Source organism: Canis lupus, chromosome 1 (assembly GCF_048164855.1).
Source record: "Canis lupus baileyi chromosome 1, mCanLup2.hap1, whole genome shotgun sequence".
NCBI classification, from domain to species: domain Eukaryota; kingdom Metazoa; phylum Chordata; class Mammalia; order Carnivora; family Canidae; genus Canis; species Canis lupus.
This window is the reverse complement of record NC_132838.1, coordinates 75,656,662-75,680,164: the sequence shown is the minus strand read 5'-3', so window position 1 is coordinate 75,680,164 and position 23,503 is coordinate 75,656,662. Positions and strand designations below refer to the sequence as shown.

Sequence of the window (23,503 nt, the reverse complement as noted above, 5' to 3'; positions counted from 1 at the left end):
TAGAGCTCTGATTTCAATTCAGCGGGTCTCTGTTTTCTCCCTGCAGCATATTTCAGCAAATGTTAATTGTGTGCCTGGTTGCAAATGAGACTCAGGCACACTGGGCCGTGGGGATGTAAGGAGAGCGCTCTCTGTGCTCTAGGATACTGCTGTCTAGTGGGACAGCTAGAGGCCTAAACGGCGGAGTGTAATGTGCTGTAACAATCACTGAAAGAGGGGTTTGCCCATGAACTGAAGAAAGGAGCCAGCTGTCTGCCAGTGTGTGTGGTCATGTGACCATTGCTATAGTTACAACCTAAGATCCTTCGCTTCTTTATCCCTTCTGTGGATTCAATCATACCTTTCTTTTTGAGAGATTCTTTAGTTTTTCATATACTAAGAATGCCAGGAAATATCTTACATTAGTTGGAGGTTAAGCACCATGGATCTCTTCTTCTGCCTTATATTCTGTATCCAGTAGCATCAAATTCTATTTTGGTGTTGGAGGGATACTTGGAGGCAATCAAGCAGACACAAATTAAACGAGTCTTCCATGACCACATTTTCCCCAAAGAAACTCCTGGAGGAGTCTCCAGGGATCTCTGAGATTCTTAGAACCCAACCAGAAAACCACAGGAGTAAATGATGTTGCAAAGCCCAGGTCCTGTCCTCAAGGAAGTCTTAAGTATTGTGGTTAATGCCAGGCAGAGCCTATGTAACGATTGTAAATGGCCTCATTTAAAGGCTCATTACCATAAATGGAATTCATCTTAAATAGGCCACTGAGTATTATAAATAAGCATTTAAAGATTTTTTTTTTCTTGTGGTTTTTATTTTCCTCTTGACTACTTCCTCTGTTACCAAATCGTAGACCACAGGAGTCCAGACAGCTCTGCTGACTAGTGGCTTTCTCTTTGCAGACCCTCCCACAGTGGGCTCAGTGGCTCAATCTGGAGATCACTTGCCCTTGCCCTCAGAAATCCTGAGCTTGGTGTGTGTGTGTGTGTGTGTGCACGCACACACACACACACACACGCGAAGGTCTAAGAGTTCCCTTCCAGGGTCTCTCATTCACATGGACTCCAACTTTCTTGCATCCATCCTGGTCCTGCTGATTTGTGGTTGAATCGTGCAGAAAGCTGCCACATGCCACCTTACTGGCTCTCACATTTTCATCTTCACTTTGTATTTACAGTCTCATTTTTAGGTCAGATGACATTGCTCTGCTCTCCACGGTGGTTTGAGCTGATTAAATGATAACACTTGACTCTCTAGCCTGGTCAGAAATAAGTGTGTTGGTGTTCCTGACAACTTAACTATTGGCATCTTCACTTAAGATCTGAATTACGGTATAATAGCCATGATAAATTTGTTATGGCATCTTGTTTTTCCCCATCTTATGAGACATTCTTTTTTAGCTTCTATGATAGTTCTTCCTGTTTCTGTCTTGTTTTCTTATTATTGTGAAAGGTCTTGTATCACTTTGCATCCTTTAGAGTCCAGCGGTGGTGTTGGCACGTAGCAGAAGATCAGTAAGTATTAGATAAATGAATGAATAAGTATTGTGAAGCCATAAAGGTGGGTATGACTTCTGAAGGTTGTTGGCCAGAATGAATTCATAACGTTTTAGTGCTTTGTAAACACTAGTGTAGTTAAAACTGCAAAAAGAGAAGCCTGATCAGGTTTCATTTTTGTTCCGTGTAGGATCCTGGTGGGCAATCCATTTACATGTTCCTGTGATATTATGTGGATCAAGACTCTTCAGGAGACTAAATCCAGCCCAGAAACTCAGGATTTGTACTGCCTAAATGAAAGCAGCAAGAATATTCCCCTGGCAAACCTGCAGATACCCAATTGTGGTAATTTACTTTCAAATCAATGAATTCTACTTGCTATTAATTATTCTAATTGCCCTGGTGTGGTAGAGAGTCTGGGAGGATTATCACTACCCAGATTTTATATAGTATGCTGTTGAGGTCTCTGGTGAGCTGGGCAATGTTTGTGTGCAGTGTGGAGAAATCAGCTGGGAGCAGCTTTGCTGAATATTTTTTGCAAGTGGAATATTAATTCTGAATGGATGGCTTTGAAGCACATGGAGAAAAAGTACACTGCTTATGTTCCATTGTTCCTTTGTTCATTTGTCTGCTCACGCGTGCATCCATCCATTTATCCATCCATCCAAAGACTATGTGCGAAGAGCGCGATATTTCAGTTCGCCGTGTATATACTTGGTTGGCACCCAGGCTGAGGAGAGGGAAGGATCGTGTGGTGATCAAATGTCCTCACAGTACAAGAAAATGCAGTTTAATCTAGCACATTTCTTTAAATTTGTCTTGCTAGCAGACGTCTGTGTCTCCTGATGGAGCACCACGAATATGCCCTGATACATGCTTTTCCATGTTTGGAGTTCCAGACTCCTCCTCAATCTTGCCCCGCTCCTCCTCAGCATTTGCACCTCCAGAATTTAAAGTTACATGTCCCTGAGTGTCAGTGCGTTTGTAAGGAAGGAAAACTCACGTGTTTCGGTTAGGATTTTACCAGTGGGGGCTTCTGTGATGTACCTTGACAATATGCACATAGGTGGAGACAACCAGTTAATCAGCTCACAATTATATTTGATCTCCTGGCCTAGCAGCTGGTGACACAGCAGAAAGCCATGTAGCAACTGGTTCTTGTCTGTGAGGAATCTGTGTATTAACCACAAACATTCGATTCTTTGTTTTCAGAAGACTCTTATTGTTTGAGGTCAATTTTTCTGGAGAGAAAATATAGCTGCAGCTCACTTTTAATGAGAATGTCATAAAAGGAGAGATAAGTATTTGTTTTTTACCCAGAAGGGGCTTACAAGACAGCAGTTACTCTTCCCACAGATTTTTCTCTCCTAGAGTCCTTTGGCTTCCTAATGGGGAAATCAGGCTTTGTTCTCTTGCCAACTTCTCTCAGCTTTCTTTGCTAGTCAATACTTAAAACAACAACAACAACAACAAAAACAAAACAAAACAAAACAAAAAACCCCGAACTTTTAATATATAACTTTTCCTGATTGATAAGAGGGCAACTGTGGTCTGTTCCGGTATACATTTGCACCGCTGAGAGAAATCTCCTAGAGGGACAAGAAATTCAGCGTTGAGTCACCTGGCCTCTTGGCCAGCTCCCAAGTCCGCATGGCTGTGAGCATTTAACTCCTGCTCTTATTTCACAAACCATCCCTTAATAGATACCTGCTTTGCCCTCGCCTGAAACCAGGTTTTTAAAAAAATTTTAATTTCTGGCCATGTTATCTTGATAGCTTTCAGAAATGCACCCCACCTAACGTGTTGTTGATAGACCATTGGGATCGTGGAGGGAAAGGGTAAGAGGGAACTAGTCCTCATATTTCCTAGTGGATTTGTCAGTTTTTTAGTAATTTTTTGTTTCCTATTAATTACTCAATGAATTGTGTATATGAGGCACCTTGGAAATTCACTGTCCTGATTCAGAGGGAATGCGTTTGATTGCTGCATCAGGATGGTTACATTCATGGTAACATTCACAATTAATTTCAGTGTTGATGCTGCTTTCAAAAAGCAACATGTAAAAAAAAGTCAATGGGTAGACTTATTTATCTACCACTTTTGTGCTCTTAAACTGTTTTGTTGTTTGTTAATTTTTTTCCAACTATTTTTTATTTATTTATAATTGCACAAGTAATGTTGATACATTTTGTAGTTACAAAAAGAAAAGATTTTTCTGGAGTATATAGCAAAAATCTCATATGGTTTGCACATTAAAAAACAGTTGTACCAATTTGTAACCACTCCAGCAAAGCCTACCTTGATATTAGTAAACTTCTTCTTTGTTTTTCTAAAAAAAGGTAGGTCATTTCTTTTTGGTTTGCCTTTTCCTGATGACCATTGGGTATCTTCTGTGTATATGGGACATTATGTTTATTCATTGGTGAATTGCCTATATATAGCCTTTGTCTATATTTTTCTATAGTGTTTTCCTTTTCTTCCACTTTCTAATGTTTTTAATTATTTTTTTCTTAATTTGTTTGAAAGTTATAAATCATGTTTCTGGGTTTTTTTTTTTTGGAAATATATAAGGCCCAAATATTCACTGTCCATATTAAGACGTATTTTTTCTTGTAAATATCTAGAAATCACTTCCAACAAGACAGGAAAAGATACTTTTATTTCCTTTTACTTTCTCTTCCCATCGCTCAGATGTTGTCAACTAGAATTTTATTTGTAGATCGTTACTTGACTTTTTTTTTTTTTTAAGATTCACTACTTCTTTGGATCTATCATTAAATTTTGTATCCCACTGCCTTTTGGAGGATCTTTTCTTTTTGCTGCTGTGTATCCTCTAATATTTCTTTCAGATAATTTTTTTTTAAATGTTCAAGTTCTTTCCTGGTAGAAAATCAGATTGTATTATTTCTTCTCAGTGGAATTGGCTGAGTATAAAATTCTAGACTCGAAAAAAATCCCTTTCAGACCTCTGCAGATACTGTACTATGTTCTCCTTGTGTTCAGTGTCACCGATGAGAAGCTTGAGGCCAGTCTTATGCTTGCTTCTTGACAGGTACCTATGCTTTTCTTTTCCTTCTTAGAAACTTTGAAGATTTTCTCTAAAATTTTTACCACAGTGTAACTAGATGTATGTGTGTTTTAAAAAAATTATACTATTTGACACGCAGTATACTCTTTCGGTGTGAAGGAGTTTGGTCTGCAGTTCTGGAAGAATTTTCTAATTTATGTGGTTTGTGGTCTACACTGCTGGCTCCACCCTCTGTACCCCTCAGCCTCCAGTAACACTTCCTAATCCTCTTGTCCTTTTGTGCTGCATTATGGGAAAGTGGTTTTATTGACTACTTTGCCCTTTAGCTATTTCTCCAGATATGGGATTTTCCCCCTCTCAACAATCAATTTCTAATTTCTGCAGTCTTTAGTGATTGGATTTTGTTGTGGTGGTTGTTGTTTGTAACTGAAACACCCCTTCCCGTGTCAGGGTTCACTGTATCTCTAGGATGTCACCAACACCTAGCAGTGCTGATTTTCTCTGCTAAGGTTTCCGCAGTCATTGCTTCTAGTCGGGGGCAGCTACAGCTTCTGTTGGATGCTGTGTCCACGGCGAGTGTGTAGGGACAGGAGGTGGAAAGGCTATTCCTTCTGTGGTGTCTACTTGTTTTCTTAAGCAGTGGCCCCGTGGCTCAGCCGAGGTGGGGCTCTACTGTGTCCTACCGTCTGCCCCTTCAGTCTGGGGTCAGCCTGGAGCCTGTCTGTTTTGTGCAGCGAATATTTATGTGTCTCTTTGGGGCTGTGCTGATTCTCTGTAATCCCACTCTCGCTTTCTATTTATTGTTCAGGGGCTTCTTACAGTGTCTTATCCACTAGCAGTATGTTTTCTCATTTGCCAACATGGTTCTGGAGTTTTAAAAAAAAAATTGCGGGTCGCCTGGTGGCTCAGTGGTTGAGCCTCTGCCTTCAGCTCAAGTCGTGATCCCGGGATCCTGGGGTCAAGTTCTGCATCAGGGTCCCCACGGGGATCCTGCTTCTCTCTCTGCCTGTGTCTCTGCCTCTCTCTCTGTGTCTCTCATGAATAAATAAATAAAATCTTAATTTTTTTTTTGTGTGTGTGTAATATCTGGAGATCTGAGATCAGAAGGGGAAGCTTCAGTTTGGGGCTCAGTCTCACATTACTTTTTTCATCACAGTTTCCTAGTTTGAGCTCTTTCAAGAGAAGTTAGATTGACAATAGATTTAAATTGTTTCTGAACGTCCATTATACTACAGAAATCGGATAATACGTTACTGTCTTCAGGTTGGATGCCTTGTTTATAACGTGGATTTGTGGTCGGTTGGCTTTTCTTCTGGGTCTTGCCCTTTACACACTTAAAAAATATATCTATTGTGTTTAATTACATCACAGATTCATGGAGCTCATCCTCACTTTTTTTTTTTTTTTTGGATGCAACTTGTTAGCTAAGTGTAAGAAAACTCACTAGAGTACTTCATGGTGTTGTGTGTTTGTTTCACCATTGTAAACTAGCAATTTGCCAATAACTATGGCTGTTGCATTAATTTGCAACTGGTAACATTTTAATTTCAATAAAAAAGGGCTACTGAGATTCCATTCCTTTATAAGGTGGACTTTAAAAACTTCCTCTTTTTGTATTTCACCATGTAAGTATTATACTAACAAACTCTCTACATTTTGTAAGCAATAATGCATCCTCCATGATGTCAATGCATCCCTTGAACATAACAAGCATTTGATTGATGTTGTTGAATTCATCAACTAGTAAATGCATGAGCCATGCACGTTATGGTAATGATCAGGGTGGACAAGATTTTTATCTAAGGGTGCAGATATTTCAGTTAAGATAACTTATAGAATTATATTATTCTAACTAAATTATTCCATATTTTAGCATTTTGTAGTTCCCTTTGAAATTTCTGTCATCATCCCATTTGAAAGAGTCTCAAGCTCCCTCTGTCCTTAGTGATGGAGTGTGGTAGGCGGGGCTGGAAGTTTAATGGCTCTGTTACCATTAGCAGCCCGGTCAGAATGTCTCACAATATTTTTCTAGCAGCCCCTCCTGCCGTGAATTACTGTAAATTTATTCATGCTGGGAAACATGTTGTGGTCTGTTTCTCCACAAGGTCCTTTTTAACCTTAGAAAAATTTTATTAATTGCAAGGCAACAGAACACATTCATCTAAAATTTCCACATTAATTAGGAAGGAAAGAGTCGCTAGGCACACTGGTTCTGAAAACAGAGATCGAATCACAGGAGTTCTAAAGAAGAAAGGTTATTTTGCCCAGTCGTTGTACTGATTTAATATAAGAATGTCTCTGCTACTTTAATTGATCTTTAGCAGTTCGTTTTGCAATACAGACCTTTCAATCATTTCCCCTGACTAAGTGGGATTATTAAAGAACAGTGTACATTATACTTTAGCTTTTTTATATGATAATTAGGGTTTAAATCTCTGGAAGAGAGTTTCTCAAGGAAGTGTTAATAGCAGATAAGATGCTGTGTTCTAAGTAGATGGCAACTATATGTAAGAAAGGCAGCCTTCCTCCGGGATGTGTCAAAACAGTCCCTCAACTCGTTTTACTAGTAACTGGTTACCATAGAACATGCTAGTCCCACAGTGAATATAAGGTGATAATTCATTTGATGGTTGGACTATACAGCCACTCTATGAAACTCCCTTAATGGTTCCATGGATTGAAATCAGTCTTGCCTTAGGTTTCCTTATTATTTATAATGACAATTTCAATTGTCCACCTTCTCAGCCTTCAAACTTTCAGTGTAGAGATTACTTAGGACACATAAACAAAATATTACTTGTGATTGGAGAGGTCAGTTTACAGGTGCCAGGAGAGGAAGCCTGGCTCCTTGAGGTAAATTGGTTTTATTGATTTCTTTCTTTTTTTTTTTTTTAGATTTTATTTATTTATTCATGAGAGACACAGAGATTGAGGCAGAGACACAGGCAGAGGGAGAAGCAGGCTCCCTGTGGGAAGCCTGATGCAGGACTCAATCCCAGGACCCCAGGATCACGCCCTGAGCCAAAGGCAGACGCTCAACCACTGAGCCACCCAGGCATCCCGGTTTTACTGATTTCTTTTTAAGATTTCTTTTTGGTTGTTGCACTATGGTTTGTAGTGCATGTCTATTTAGCATATTTATACATGGTCCTTTGTTTTAAAACAGGAAAATATATTGATAGCATTTCTACTTTGTTCACACAGAAGATTAGAATGAAATGCTATGTGAGTATTCTGGAAGTTAGATTTTTTTTCTTACCATCTTAGCTGGGTTGATTTTTTTTTCTCCTGAAAAACATATGCAAAATCTAGTTTACCAGTTTGCTTTACTTTTACTAAGGATCAGCTTCTGTCTCCTAAAATAAAGCAAGCGGCACAGTGGACTATTGTTTTCCTTTATCTTTTTTCGAATGGGAAATAAAGCTGTTTTTGCTAACCTGTCAGTTGCTGACACAGTTTTTGTGTTTAGAAGTTTTCTGGTTGCTGTCACTGTAATGACACAGCTCACACAAGCATAGAAGCTCAATTTCCAATTTGGGCTTGGAAAGTCACTTTGCTAATTTTCTGTCATTTTTGTAACTGGGTGTAAAGCAGCTACTTCTAAATAGGTCAGGCTTATTCTGGCTTCTTTCCTGGTAGTGAAATATATAAGCTTTAGGAGACAGAGAAATTGGAAGATATGCCAAAAAGATAGAATGTGAGAGGAGAGAATAGACAAAATCATAATTTACTTGATTATTTTACACATGGAATGATGACCAAACACAAAATGAACAGAGCCCAGGATCACTAAAACAAGATGAGAAAGAACATAATCCCAATTTACGGGTGAAAATTGAAACCCAAACCGGATGCATTTCATTTCCTGCAAAGCTGAGTTGATAACTCAAAATAACTAGAGGTTACTATTTCTCCGTTAGTAGAAAGTGAGACCCTGACTGCTTTTTTTTTTTTTTTTTTCAATGAGAGGTCAACTGAATTTACTTTTACCTAATATTAGTAATGAGTATTCCTTATCCCTTTGGAATGGTGATACAGGAATGGAGAGAAACTTCATTCTTTAAATTAGTGATCCTAAGACATAGTCAACATAGCGAACTCTCCAGAAGTGTGCCCTCACAGAGGGAAACAGAGGCATAGCAAAGCCCAGTAGAGAGGCAGCTAGTCAATGTATGGCCATGGACAGAAGGATGAGGGTCAAGTCCAGCTCACAGTCACTATCTATTTAGTTATGATACCTAATGAGCTTTAACTTCATCTGGAAATGGGGATACTACTGACACTTACTTTTAAGACTTTTCAGGATGCCACATAAGGTAATACGGACAATATTGCAGATGAAGTCTAGCACATACTAAGTACTCAATAAACGTTAGTTATTAATGTTATTACTATCATTGATATGAATATTTAGCTTTAAATACATTTTACATCTAATATTTAAATATATGTTTCTCTTACATTTGGTCAGATTACTTGAATTAAAAATAAAGCCATAACAAGGTACCACAGAGAAATGGTATACTCAAAAAAGCTCAGGGAATGTAAGATCCACGGAAGTGAACTGATTTGTTTAGAGCAGGACTTCTGACAGTTTTGAATATGTGGTGTACATACTGAACATCCAGAGTTACAGAATTTCCTATGGGCTCTTACTTTTTTAAATCTTAGATTTCCTCCCCACCCTCCACCCCATACAGAGTGTCTCAAGGAGTCTGAATCCCACAGAACACACTTTGGGGAAGGTTCCATGGACAAGATGATTGCTCAGGCCCCTGCTGAGTTTAAGAATAATAGTCATAGACACAAAAACTAGCAAGCAATTGTCCAGCCATCACTGATCATCTAAACCCTTGCTACTCAAAGTGTGGTCTGTAGAACGGGGAGTTTGCTAGAAATGAAGACTCTCAGCCCCTAATCTCAGACCTACTGGAAAAAACAACAACAACAACAACATTGGTTTTTAATCAGATCTGCTGGTGATTTATACTCACGTTACAGTTTGGGAGGCCCTGGTCTAAAGAAGTCAGTCTTCTCCCTGCGTGGTCGGGAACTTTCTGCCAAGGGTCTCCAGGCTGCTATGTCCCTTCTGAACACATCCAGATCTAGAGACATTAACCCTGTCTGCCTGGGTGGTAGGTCATCTCTTATCCCCGTGAGCTTTCTCAGAGTGTGGAGGAAGACCACTCTGATGCTCAAATCAGGATCCCATTACAGTAGTGCTAGAAGCTGTTGGAAGCATTGCTGAGCTTTGCTCTGTACTAGTGCCGATTTCAAATCTTATTAAGCCAGGAAATAGTGCCTGGCAAATGGTTTATCCTGCCTTGGCTGTTCATGCATCCCAATTCATTTTTATTGTGCTAATTAAACCTCAAGTGATATTTCAAGTACAGATTGTTTTTTCCATTATTGAATCTTTGGCCAGCATATTAATGCTTTAGAATTAACGTGAGTCAGATGCTTACTCATTTGTGGAAGACTTTACATCTAAAAGATCTAGACTTGGCAAATTTTGCACAGATTCCTTTGGAGACTGCTGTGACAGGGTGATACAATTTCTCTATAAATAAAGGAGACTCATTCTTCCTTCACAAATAGACACATAATTATTTTCTAAATGAACTGAATTCTTAGGTTATAGATATGTATTGGTATTTATGTTCTGTGCTAAAATGGATATGTGCAGTCTGGGAAGAAAGTGTAGCATAGTGGTGAAGATCTTGAACTTTGGGTCTGGATCCCAGGTCAACAGGTACGTGGGCAGTTTTTTTTTTTTTAAGATTTTTATTTATTTATTCATGAGAGACACACACAGAGAGAGAGAGAGAGAGAGAGAGGGAGAGAGGCAGAGACATAGGCAGAGGGAGAAGCAGGCTCCATGCAGGGAGCCCAACATGGGACTCGATCCCTGGTCTCCAAGATCATGCCCTGGGCCGAAGGCGGTGCTAAACTGCTGGGCCACCGGGGCTGCCCTACGTGGGCAGTTTTGGAAGATGTATTTGACTTCTCAAGAATTCATATTCTTAATTAATTAGATGAGGACAAACACTTCACTTCATGACGATTGTAAGGATTAAATAAAACAATCATTTGAAGTACTAGAAAAGTTTCTGATTCAGTAAATGCCCAGTAAATACTACTACTATTACTGTAGTTAAACATACATTTTTAGAATTGTTAATCATATAAATTGAGGCATGCTGAAAAAGGTTTCATTAAGTTTTCTAGGGGAACTGAAGATTACGACATAGCATTCTCTATTGAAAGTCTCCATTTTAACCTTTTTTCCCCTGCTCAGAATTTCCAAACTATGATATCCATTTTTAAAAAGTAGGAAATTTATCCCATAGTTTGTATTCAAGATGCTGAGAAGGATGTCTCCAAGCTCTGTTGGTGGAGGAGGTCCTATCTGGAGTACAAGCACCGTGACAAGGCCCTGGGTCTGAGATCCCTCCAGCATCAGCAGATAAATCTCTAAGCACAAGAAAATGGGAGAGGAGTCAGCAGGACACAAAGACTTGCAAGCTGAGAAGCAGGCAGACAATAGAAACTGAGCTGATGGCTGAGAATGCCCATTACCAGGTTGCCAGCAGGCAGAGGCAAGGGGAAATTGGTTTGGGCTACAGAGCTACTAGCAGGCTCAGAAAGAAGCAGGTATGCAGGCAACACCAAAGCCAGGAGATTGGGTCAGGTCACTGATGGAGCAGTTAATCCCATTTTCATTCCATACATTCCAGGTGACTGCAACGTACCCTTCTCAGCAGAAAGCCAGGGTATATTTTCTAGAGAGGATCAAACAAAGATTATGAGGAACTCCAGAAAGAGTTGAGGCTGTGAGAACCATAGAGAGAATGATGAGCTTACCTACTGAGTATCGTTATTTGCATCCTTCTTCCTCTTCCAGGCAGGACAGTGGAAGAGCAATTATCTGAATAATTTGACCAAACCCTGTCCCAAAGTGGTCTAATGATACCGACACCAGGCAGTACCCAGGAAAAAGGCCAATAATACTGCCCTCCAACAAAGCTGACAGTTAAATGCACACAGTGCTTCTAGTACTTTTTTCTTAAAGATGTGTGTGTGGCCAATGATACCCACTCTTTGAGAAAAGCTTATAATAAGAAAGACAAATATGAACAAACAAAAAGATGAAGGAAAGCAAGTTGCAAGAAACAGTGTTGATATGAAGAAAAGAACAATTCAAAAGAAATGGCCAACATCTCAGATCAGGAGAAGTTGCATCCAGGAGACAAAAAGCAGGGTGCTATAGAAATAGAAGATCATTCAGGAACAAAAGAAGAGCCTTGGAAGCTAAAAATATGACAGATTGAAAACTTCGGAGTATGAAACTCAGAGTACTAAGGGGCATTTTAAAGATAGAACAAGGCTTTCTACTGGTTGCTGACAGGAAGGGTTCTGAAGTCATGCGGCCGCTGAAAGCTGGGTCTTGCTGGGAAGTCCTCTGCCAACGGTGGGGACACCAGGAGACGTATGCTGTATAGATCTTTGTCCAGGCCGGTTTTGGTAATAAAGAATAATGGCTTTGTCATCAAGGACCGCATCACAGGAGAGGGGTTTATGGACGGTTTTGTGCAGATAGTAAGAGAGCACTAGGTGGGTGGGTTAATTGCAATTTAATGTGTATTGAAGATGCATTGCTTTTTCTGACCTCTGGGACACTCCTGAGTTAATGACATGTCATAGGTCCTTGGGTCACAGCTGTCAGCGTGAACGCAGTCCCAAGCAGAGTTTCTGATACCAACTGAGGGACTAGCTTGACAAGCAGGGCCTGGCATATTGTTGTGCTGTCTGGGATGTGCCTTCATGCAGAAAATACTGTGAGTCCCATGAGGTTTAAAGCATTGTAAACACCCAATAAGTGTGATAATTTAATGAAATGATAATGGCATCGGTAAAACTAGCTTTTGAAATGTGAAAGTATAGATCCACATGACTTTTTAAAAATCATACTATAAATTTTACAATAACCCATTTTTCCTATGATATTTAACTCTGACTTATATGGCTTTAGAACATTCTAGTATGGTGATGATCAAACTTCATGTCTAAAGAATGCTTTAAAACTGCATTTTCTTGGGGCATCTGGGTGGCTTAGTCAGTTAAGCATACCACTCTTGGTTTCAGCTCAGGTCATGATCTCAGGGTCCTGAGATCAAGCCCTGCATTGGGCTTTGAGCTGAGGGTGGAACCTACTTGAGAGTCTGTCTCTTCCTCTCCTTCTGCCCCTCCCCGCTTTAAAACAACAACAATAAAGCTCCCCATATTACATTTTCTTCTGTAATCTATTTCAAAATCTAGGTCTGGTAGTGGGGTTATATTTATCAGTTACTTAATGTAAAAAATGGATTTATGCAAAAAATGTAGATGTCTCTCACCCTTTTGTTTTTGACAATAAATAAGTAAAGGGGAGGAGGGAATAAACAAGATAAAATGGTGTGCCTATTTATGTGCGAAAAGCTGGGTTAGCAACTGTAGAACAATGAAAGAGTAGAAGACCTAGTTTTATAAACTAGTTTTTTTTTTTTTTAAGGAAAAAGTTATTCTGCAGTAATATTTTTAAGAAATGTACAAAATTTGTTTTCAAATCTTATAACCGCACATTTTTTATTCATGTTAAGTCTGTAAAGCTTACCAACCCAACACTTTTTCAGAGCAACATAAATCTGTCTCAGAAAGTAAATGATTACAGATTCTACAGCATGAAGAGTTTTCTATTTGTTGTGATTATTTTGATAATGCACTGAACTATTTGTATATGTCCCCACTTAACTTTTCTTCTTCCACAGGTTTGCCATCAGCAAATTTGGCTGCACCTAACCTCACCGTGGAGGAGGGAAAGTCTATCACATTATCTTGTAGTGTTGCAGGCGATCCAGTTCCGAATTTGTACTGGGATGTCGGTAATCTGGTTTCCAAACATATGGTAAGGCTTTTGTTTGGCTCCGTGTTCCTAAAGAGATGAGAGTAACTCAGAATTTGAGATTGTATTCACCTAGTGATGATCATTTAATATTTTATGGGGCCAGATAGCGAAATCTATGATGAGTGTTTGATGTACATTTACTTTTTATTTATCTTTATAATTAACAAATTTAGTTGTGTATATCCAATAGATCAGAGTCTCTGGGTCTCTAGTGAGCCTTCTTGTGTCCTTGTGAGCTGGGTGAGGGATGCTTCTTTGGTCTCTTCCCTTGGAGAAAGGTAGATAGGAATTCAAGGATTAAATCAACTTTACACATTAAACAGTTATCATCTCGAGAAACAGAATAGCTCCTGATTTATTCTTTTGCCTGGCCCCAATTCAGGCCAGAAACCTTTCTAATGGTATGTATATATTTTTTTCTTTCGTTAGGGGGAAAGACCCACATCTTATCACTTTGGGATCAGTCCTAATATAGATTATTTTTGTCTGTTAATTCATTTGTAGAATGAAACAAGCCACATGCAGGGCTCCTTGAGGATAACTAACATTTCATCTGATGACAGTGGAAAACAAATCTCCTGTGTGGCAGAAAATCTTGTAGGAGAAGACCAAGATTCTGTCAACCTCACTGTACATTGTACGTAATCAGACTGGCATATGTTTTTAACAGCAAATGATTGTGGACACACCTGCATTTGTCATCGGGGCACTCTGGGTGCTGCTTAAATATGTTAAAGAAAAAGTGTGTGCAGTGTTTTGTGTGTACTCTTTAAAAGAAATAGCAGCCTCTTTCATGTGTTCTATCTGTTAATCTCTCTTACTTATGCATGTTTTTCTTTCAAGCTGTTTTTTTTTTTTTTATCTTAAGCTTGTCCTCTCATGGCCTCCTTTTTTTTTTTTTTTTTTTTTTTTTGTCTTGTTTTGTTTTTTTGAGAGAACATATTTTGAGCTGGTTATCCTCCTCTTGTTAATGAGGTTTAGTTTATATTCTGATAAACAAGTTTCTAAAATCTTTTTCTCTATAAAAGCAATATGAAGATTTAGAGTTATGGCACCTCAAGTATTGGGCTGGCTGTTTACAAACACCCAGTTGTGCTATCAGTGCAGTGAAACCGCATTGGTTTGACATCAAGTTTCTGTGGGAAGCTTGGTGGAGTCCTAGTTAAATTATTAAAAACTCTTATCACTTGCAGAAACTTTATTATAATCATTTCAAATTTCTGCATACATTGAAACTAAGATGCAGGATGTTAATGCTTCTGAAGTACATGTGCATTATTTGCCAGTATTGTAAAATCTTAACATTCCAGGTTGTAGCATTCAGTGTGAACATGTAGTCAGTAAAAGTCACATGTATTTTGCACGTTGTTCCAAATTCTGAGCTGGTATGGTTAAATGAATGAGGTTTTACTGTATCTAGATCAAGATTTGGAGGAGAAAACCACAAGTGGGCACGTGTGTATGTGTGAATACACTTTACATACCTGTAGACATGTGTTGGTATAGTGGTTAGTGTTCACACATTCAGCATGCAGTTGTTGGAGTGTGTGACTGCAGTCACCAACCATAGTCCTTTGTCACTATCAATACTACCACTGTGCCCAGTAGGTACTAGATTCATAATTTCTCATCATTTTGACCCACCAGAAGCCTAGTATCAATGTTATCTCCAAACATATGCAATCCGCTTCCAACTTTATGTCCTTAAATCAACACCTCACCAAAAGCTCTTTTGAGCATGGTGGAAGGAATAAGTGGGTCCTGGCCATGGGGGCCTGGACTGGTGGGAAGAAGGTAAGTGTTTTATCCTACCCCACTGGGGTCCTTGTATTTGTAACACAGACCTACAAATCGGGGCACTCATATTCATAATCTTCTCAGTTAATCTCTATGGTGGTCACCATGGTCTGAAGAATTGGCCTTATATATCAAAATCTAGATAAAGAATAGAGGGAATAAATGAAAGAATTCTAACAAATGAGATAGCTTTGGTAGTGACTCTGATCAAAATGTATTTGTTAGCAGGCTGTGATTTTTCCCTTTGTGTGATGAACACATATAATAGGGAAGCAGGGCCAGGAGAGAAGGGCTTCTGGTCTAGGCCCAGACCTAGATTCCTGTTCCAGATCTGTCTTACTCACTAAACTTGACCAAGTCATTTGACCTCACAGGACTTGGGTTTCCTGACCTGAGAAACGATGCTATTAGATCTCTAGAGGTATTTTCCAGTCTTTGATTGTATTGTTAACAAAGTCAGACCACATTAAAATAAACCACTATTAAGGATTTTAAATACTTTCATTCAGGAAAAGTACTCTGTTTAAAGATGCTACTTGAATGTTTGTTTCCCCAAAGCATAAAGTGCTTGATTTTTAAAGTTAAAGTAATCTCTAGTTTGTTTGTCTAGGTTTGAATAGTACCCCAGACATTTAAAAAGGATCAAAACATTGGCTTCTGAAATCCTAGCAAAAATGGAGTATGCTGTAATGAAATGTGATGCTTTTTTTTTTTTTTTAAAGATTTAGTTATCTGAGAGTGAGCAAGGGAGATGCAGGAGTTGGGATGAGGGTGCAGAGGGAGAGGAAGAGAATCTGAAGCAGACTTCCTGCTGAGTGCACTGGGACTCAATCCAATGTGGGGCTTAGTCTTAGGACCCTGCGATCATGATCTGAACCGAAATCAAGAGTCAGATGCTTAACTGACTGAATCCTCCAGGCACCTCAAAAGGTGATGCTTTTAAAGAGCATTTACTATTGGCAATTGGTGAAAAGTACCAATTGATCCTACTTTATAATAATGAATCAGCACTGGTAGGACCATTCATGGCATTGGTCAATTTGATATGTTTTAGATAAATTACGTGAGATCTGGGCTTCCAGCAAGATTTCCAAAGTCATTTTTGTCAGTAATTCTGTTGCTTGGTGAAGTACATAAAAATAGTGGCCCTCAGCGTTTTGGTGATGAATCTACATAATATCACGGCATATTTATTCAAAACCAAAATTGACTTCAAATGAACTCTTTCTGCTGTCAGAAATCTCTGCAATCTATTCGGAGTTGGTTCTCACACTGAATAGATTTGAAAAATGACTATGATTCATAGGTCTTAAGTATAGGGAAAGGAGTCTCTTTGAAGCTCTCTGTTGAGAGTTCAATCAACCTTGATGATGACTCAAAATATTGATGGATTCCAGAGTTGCTGGTCCTGTATTTTCTGAAACCAAACAGTCATTGAATAAAACCCCTTATTGATGACACAGAAATCTGGAGATGGGGAGAAATCTGAGTTTTCTGATGCTATTAACTCTTTCTTTTTCAATTTAGTTGCTCCAACTATCACATTTCTCGAATCTCCAACCTCAGACCACCACTGGTGCATTCCATTCACTGTGAAAGGCAACCCCAAACCAGCGCTTCAGTGGTTCTATAACGGGGCAATATTGAATGAGTCCAAATACATCTGTACTAAAATCCATGTTACCAATCACACGGAGTACCATGGCTGCCTCCAGCTGGATAATCCCACTCACATGAACAATGGGGACTACAAGTTAGTAGCCAAGAATGAGTATGGGAAAGATGAGAAACAGATTTCTGCTCACTTCATGGGCTGGCCTGGAATTGATGATGGTGAGTATCTGATGCTTTTGCATCTGGGGAGAGGATTGGGTATATAACTCAACTGTTGACAAAATGGTGCCCACAATAAACCACCTCCAAAACCAGGGGCTTAAGACATTATTATTTAAGTCTTGGCTATGGGTCAGCTGGGGCAGTTTTGTTCTGTGTGTCTTGATTCTGGAGGGCAGGTGAATAAGTAGTGGCTACATAGGAGACCTCCATCTTAGTAGCCAGTGGAGATGGCAAGAGGGCAACTAGAAATAAGCTTGGCTTCTCAGGGCCTGGCTACTGTACTGGCACATGGTCTCTTCAGGCCATATACCACCAGCCAGTGGAAGCCGTAAGGCCAAAGCCAAGTCCAGGGGCAGGGACTCATACTCCCTAGGAGGTGATGGGGGGATGAACAGTAGCCTGATGCACACATTATTTTTATTTCAAGTGTTAAATGATGTTGTTACCCCTAATGGCAAAACCCATGCAACCTGTGCACTGGTGGACAGTATTTGGATGGCGCATCTGTTTCCTAGCTCCTTATCCGTTTGGAATTTAGAGTTATGCCCACTTGCTGTGGATGAGGAGCCAGGGTCCTGGAATGTGTGGCATACCTGGGTGGAGTGGAAGCATTCTTCTATCAGATCCTGAGTTGTCTTTATAGGAGTGGTAATGGCCCCTCTTGACCAATGGTTTGGACTGGGAAAAGGATGGCCAGCATCAAGAGTCCATTTCACGGCCAGCAGGAGAATTCCAGTGTGAGCCCCAGTAGTGGCAGGGACGAACATCGTGCCTTTATCTGCTTCAGATACTGTTGTTTTGTAGAGTATTCTTACTTTCTAGATCTTGATGCCCAGATACCTGATAACATTGTGGAGGTTGAGGCCTGTTTGGGCACTGGGGCCTGGGTGTGAATAGAAGTCGCTATAGTGGCCCTCAGTTCATCACAACCGCACAAAGATGGCATGGTGGAGGAAAGGGAAGGAGGAGACTTGGAGGCCTGTGAGGCAGGGGCTACATGGGCAGCATGAGCTTGCGGGGCGCAGCCCCGTGGACACAGATGACGCTTGCGAAGCCACCTTCAGCAAATATGGAGAGTACAGTCATTTCGTTACACAGTAAGCCTCTCCCAATATTACCCTGGTATCTATTAAATAGCTTTTTAAATGCACAAGCTTCCTGAGCATGTTTAAAACATTTGAATTATGTGAATTTGATTTACAAATAGCCTTTCAGGAGCACATAAAACAAGCTACGTTTGGATGCCTTAGCAGACTACCACTGGCAGTTGTCTATTCCATTAAATCTTCGTCTTCATTGAGAGTTTAGCTGCTTGGCTACATTTGCTATAGTAAATCTCTAGATTACTGTTTCTTTCTTCGCGTTTGGGGGAATACAGCCTTACAGTGAAATCCACAGCCTCTGCCTGGGGACAACCACTTTATGTTTGTTTTTAAATAAATATTTTATTTGTGAATGATTTTGGGTGTTTAGGGAAGCTGCAAAGACACCACAGGGTCCCCAGACACCCCTCACCCAGTTGTTACTATTGTGAATGTCTCTCATTATTGCAGGGTTGCCTTTGTCCAAAGGAAGAAACTGACATTGGTGCATTATTATTAACGAAACTTCAGGCTTTATTTGAATTTTGCCAGCAGCTGCCTTTTGAAACCGTTGGAGGTGAACTTGATTCAGGGTGAGGGTCTGGCATTGGAAAGTTTTAGAAATTTTCTGTGTGCTTTGATAGATGCTCAGTGCTGCCAGAGTAAAGCCACTACTAGCCTCTGTTTAATACAGAGGTGGATGTATTTTCTTTTGAACATTTCTGTGTGGTGCCAATATTTGGTAGAGCTGTACTCTTCTTATCCATGTGGCCTCATTTTTATCAATCATTTTTGTTTAGTTTTAACTTAGCTAATGATAGGAAAGAATTGATTTCTCGTGTAAGAATAACTTGGAGAGTCTCACATATTCCCTTTAAAGGAAATGATCATCTATCAAAAATAAAAGTCGAGGTTAATTTTACAAACACGTTGTTCTTTCTTCTTGTTCATTTGTTTTTATCAAGTCTTTAAAAAATATATATCTGATTTTTAAAAAGGGTGATTTTTTTTTCCTCTTTAAGTATTTACTCAAGGACTGGCTATCAGGGAGTAATAAATGAAAGTGGAAATAAAAGAGACTTGGCCCAGGGTGATAGTGGATATAAATGGCTCTAGTGGGCCATAAACCAGTGTGACCAATTAGAGATTGACCTCACTTGGCTTGTGTGATAGAATCTTTGGTATTTATGAGATTTGTAGCCATAGTATACAGATAATGGCCTTTTAAAGAATTGCTTCCTTACCCTCTTACTCTCCTTTAATAAAGAAAAATAAACAAATAGCAGATACATATATATTTCCCTGCTGGTCTGAAGTCTACCAGTTTGGGATGACAGGTCAAACGTGGGTTTACATTCCTTCGGTATTTCTGTTGGTGTCACATAGTAATTGGTAAGAAGTTTAGTTCTTACAGATCTTTTTGATAAGATGTTTCAGCTACTTTCTTCCCAGTTGTTTTGATGAGATTTTTTTTTTTCACTGCAAGTTTCCTGACTCATGAGGAAGCAGGAGGCCTCTGATGGGTGAAGTGGGTTGCTTTTCCATATCCGGCCAGGAAAATTAAAATGGCAGCTCTGTCTGCCATCTTCGGGGTGTGCCTTCCTCATTTAGCTCAGAAATGGGATAGTCCCATGGCATGGGAATTCACTGTCTATTTGTAGATAGAAAATGAAGAGTGCTGAAAGAAATTAAACAGAAATAAAAACAAAGAAAGAGAAAGTCCCTAATACAAGAGTTGGTGAGCTTTTTGATGGAGAAGATGGACCGATTGAATGTAGTTCTAGTCCTGATGGGCTCTCATACCATGTGGTACAGAAAACCTGACCGTGGCAGTAGACACCCTGCTGCCTTCTGCTTGGAGAAACGATAGGCCAAAAGACCTGGATCTAGTACCAGCCAGGTCAAGAGGATGCCAGCCACAGGGTGTGAGGATGTGAGGCTGTTGGTAGAGATTCCCCATACAGTGTCTCTCCAGAGTGCCAGGACCTTGCAGACTCTGACACCAGACTCAGCCAGGGTGCTAATGAAGAAGGACAGGTGTTATCAGACCTTGCAATATCAGCAGGATCCCAGACACCAAGCCAGTGTCTTCCCATCTGTTAGTCACTGGCAACCTGGCTAGTGTCCAAAAAAGGAAGGGGGACTTTCTCAAACTCCAGACACCAGATTAATCATTTTGGATCCCACATGTAGAACTGAACTCAGCACTGGTCAAGTTTGGGTCACATTTAAAGCACAAAACTCAACTTGTAGCTTCCAAATGAAATCTAGAGAACCATGGCATTTGCCTTTCCAGTATACTGAGGAATGCAGCTTATAACAACCAAACTAATTTTATTTCATTTCTATTTTCCATTGTCCCTCGAACATTCCTTCATTAGGAATAGTCTCCTCTGGCTAGTGAACAGTATTGCCTTGCTCCTGCCTCCTCGTTGGTCATTGAAATCAACTGGGGAGTTTTAATCGTTATTTCATTAATTAGCACACATTTCTAGGACCAACCTCTAGAATTCTGATTCAGTGACTCCCGGATGAGGCTTGGGCTCTGGCATTTTCTATTTTTAAGAACCCTGGTTAAAAAAAAAAAAAAATCCCTGGTGACTCCAGTGTGCAACCAGAGGTGAGAGGAGAGTCCCTGGTCTGAGTGAGAGCCCTGACCCAAGTAAGATTTTTCTGCTCATTGTTGAGTAACAGACAGTCCTTTGGACACTTTAGATTGCAGACAAAAATCTCAATTGAAAAATAGCACGTCCTTTCTGAGTTACAATTCAAAGCCCTGGACTTAATTTAAGGGCCAATTTTCTCTCCTCTGCTAGTTCAGGCTGGCGGGATGGGGGTGGGGGCTGGAGCTGGCTAAGGAGAGTTCGGGCCCTTAGTTGCCCAAGTAGAAGTCAGTGGGCCCAGAGCCAGGGTGGTAGGCAGGCAGATGTCCTTGCTGGTGGCTTTTTCTCTTGGGACCTGGGTGTGCTCACTGCTGATTCACAAACCTTCCTGGCTAGCATTATGGGATCTTGGCAGTTTCTCTTTCTCTGGTCCCCTCTCTTGCAGTTTCATGACAATAAGCAAACGTGTCTCTATTCCAGCTGGTGGAAGCATCTCCTTTCTCAACACCAAGGAATGCAGCTTTATGTTGCTAAGGCCCCTCTCCCCTTGGGGCTGTGGTCAAGGCAGATTTTCTCTCATGCTGCCTCTGTCTAGTCCACCGGGAGTCCTTGTGACCCTTCATCCCAATACCTCTGGGCTTACAGGTGGAACTCAAATATCACCTGCATCTTACCACCACAGGTTGCTTTAGCCTTTGCTGGCAGGGGTCAGGCATTTGTCCTCAGAGCCTTCTGCCTGAAGGGAACTCAATTTGGGTTCTCAGAGTGCTGCTGTGGAGGCCCCATGGCTACATAGAAACTACTGTGTCAGTCCTGTATGAGCACCTTTGTCATGTCCTCTTTGGGACCTCTGGAAGTCTCAGTGTGAAGCAGAGGTTTCAAGGACATGGATCCAGATCTCAGCCATTTCCTTTGTGAATTCTGCAGTGTTATCCTTTGCTTAGGCAGACACACATGAGTATAATCACCAACGTACCCTTCCTCACTTCCCTTTGTGTTTGTCCTCTGTGGCCATTAGGGAGGAACTTTCTGTCCAGAAGTATTTTTCTCTCAGCATGGCTATGTCTTCCTCATCTAGAGGCTTGGGTGTGCCCAGAGAAGACCTCAGGACTCTGCCACTTGATTACATAAGAACTTTCTAGACTTGGTGCTCTAAGAAGAAAACTAAGTCACAGTTTAGTTCCTGGAGAGGAGCGTTAAATGTAAGCTCCTTTTCTCCCTCACCTCCCCAATCCCCATTCAGGATGGGCTCAGAGGTATATCACTGGGGACTAAACATTCTCCTGCCCTTACCCCTTCCCTTTGTCGCAGTCACTGCCACAGAATACTCCCCCCCCCACTGCCCCGTACTTGGGTTTCTAGTTATTTTTAGGTCTGCTTTATGCTTCATTGTAAAATTGCCATCCTCTATGTCCACTAGGCCTTTTGACTTTGGTCAAACTTCTGATGGACTTGAAAGTTAGGACTTCTCAAAATTTAATGAGCATAGCTTTACTGGAGATCCTGCTAAGACACAGGTTCTGATTTCATAAATTTGGGGAAGGGTCTCAGATGCCACATCTCTGACAAGCTCCCAGCTGATGTAGATGCTGCAGATCCCAGATCACACTTTGAGTAGTGAGGGTAGTTCCCTTCCGGCCTGCAGAACCTGGGAGAAGCCACTGGAGGAACTGCACAGGCATCCACCAAGATGGTCTCACTAACTCCTTGAGGACATTGATGAGTAATAATGATAACAATACAGAATAGTTTGTGCACAGAGATGCACTCTAATTGGGTTTGGCAAAAAGTAAGATGAATTCAATATGTGGCTTAAGGAGGCTTAGGGAGACTGGATAAAGTAGAGCCCTGGTGTAGCATGCATGTAGGAAGCACGGGCCTGTCTGGAGTGGCTCCAAAAATTCTACTTCGAGGCCAGAAATAAGACTTCTCTGAGATGACAGCGATCCACTATGTGGCTGTCATTGGCATTCAGTCCTATGTACAGAGAAGCACTCTTGTGAACACAAAAGTGTGCATGGAGACTGAGTGAAGGTTAGAAGGGATGAGCGTGTCTTTTTGAGAAGTGTAAGCAGAAATTAATGGCCGAGAGATTACTTGTGGGTGTAATCAGGAGGAAACCTGGGGCCTTTGCTAGCATCTTCGGATCAGATAGTGTGAGTTTCAATAATTGTCTAGGCCAGATATTTCTATAATTGGAACACGTTGATTGTTTAAGAGCAGATTCTTTGATTAAAATCTCACCCAAGTGATTAATACTGTAGGCTTGGCATGGACCTACCAGAGCACTAAGTGATAGAAAACCCGTGCTCCAAAGCTTCCCATTCTTCAGGCAGTACATAAAGAGTCTCTCTATGGCCCACTCATTCAGGAAGAATGTCACAGCTCAAGAATGCTCATTCACACAAGCGGTGGGAGTTAGTGACTTATGCTTCCTAATTCGGGAGCAGTTGTCTCGTATGCAAAATATGCGTCAGGAACAAAGTATAAATATTGGAAGAGTTCTCCCCACAGCTTCTCATTTGTGCTGTTTTATCAAAAGATTCATGACGTCTGGATGAACCAGCGCTCTCTGCAGCACTTAGAATTGCCCTCAAACTGGCAGATTTAGATTTGGTATACTTGGGCCAAAGAATGTAGGGAGAGGAAATTTCTCCAAATGTTGCACATTAAGAGAATATAAAGCCCCCGACGACTTGCTCTTTGGCCATTTGTCAGGA

General features: G+C 40.5%; 1 protein-coding gene across 13 annotated transcripts in view; it reads left to right on the top strand.

Moving 5' to 3' along the window:
• Positions 1 to 23,503, top strand: part of NTRK2 (neurotrophic receptor tyrosine kinase 2) — a 329,574-nt gene that overhangs the window by 35,818 nt on the left and 270,253 nt on the right. For all 13 annotated transcript variants that reach the window (XM_072836158.1, XM_072836159.1, XM_072836149.1 and 10 more), the window contains 4 exons: positions 1,684 to 1,838; positions 13,329 to 13,465; positions 13,970 to 14,102; positions 16,790 to 17,095. In XM_072836158.1, coding sequence (XP_072692259.1) covers positions 1,684 to 1,838; positions 13,329 to 13,465; positions 13,970 to 14,102; positions 16,790 to 17,095 — 731 coding nt within the window. The remainder of the gene's footprint in view (positions 1 to 1,683; positions 1,839 to 13,328; positions 13,466 to 13,969; positions 14,103 to 16,789; positions 17,096 to 23,503) is intronic.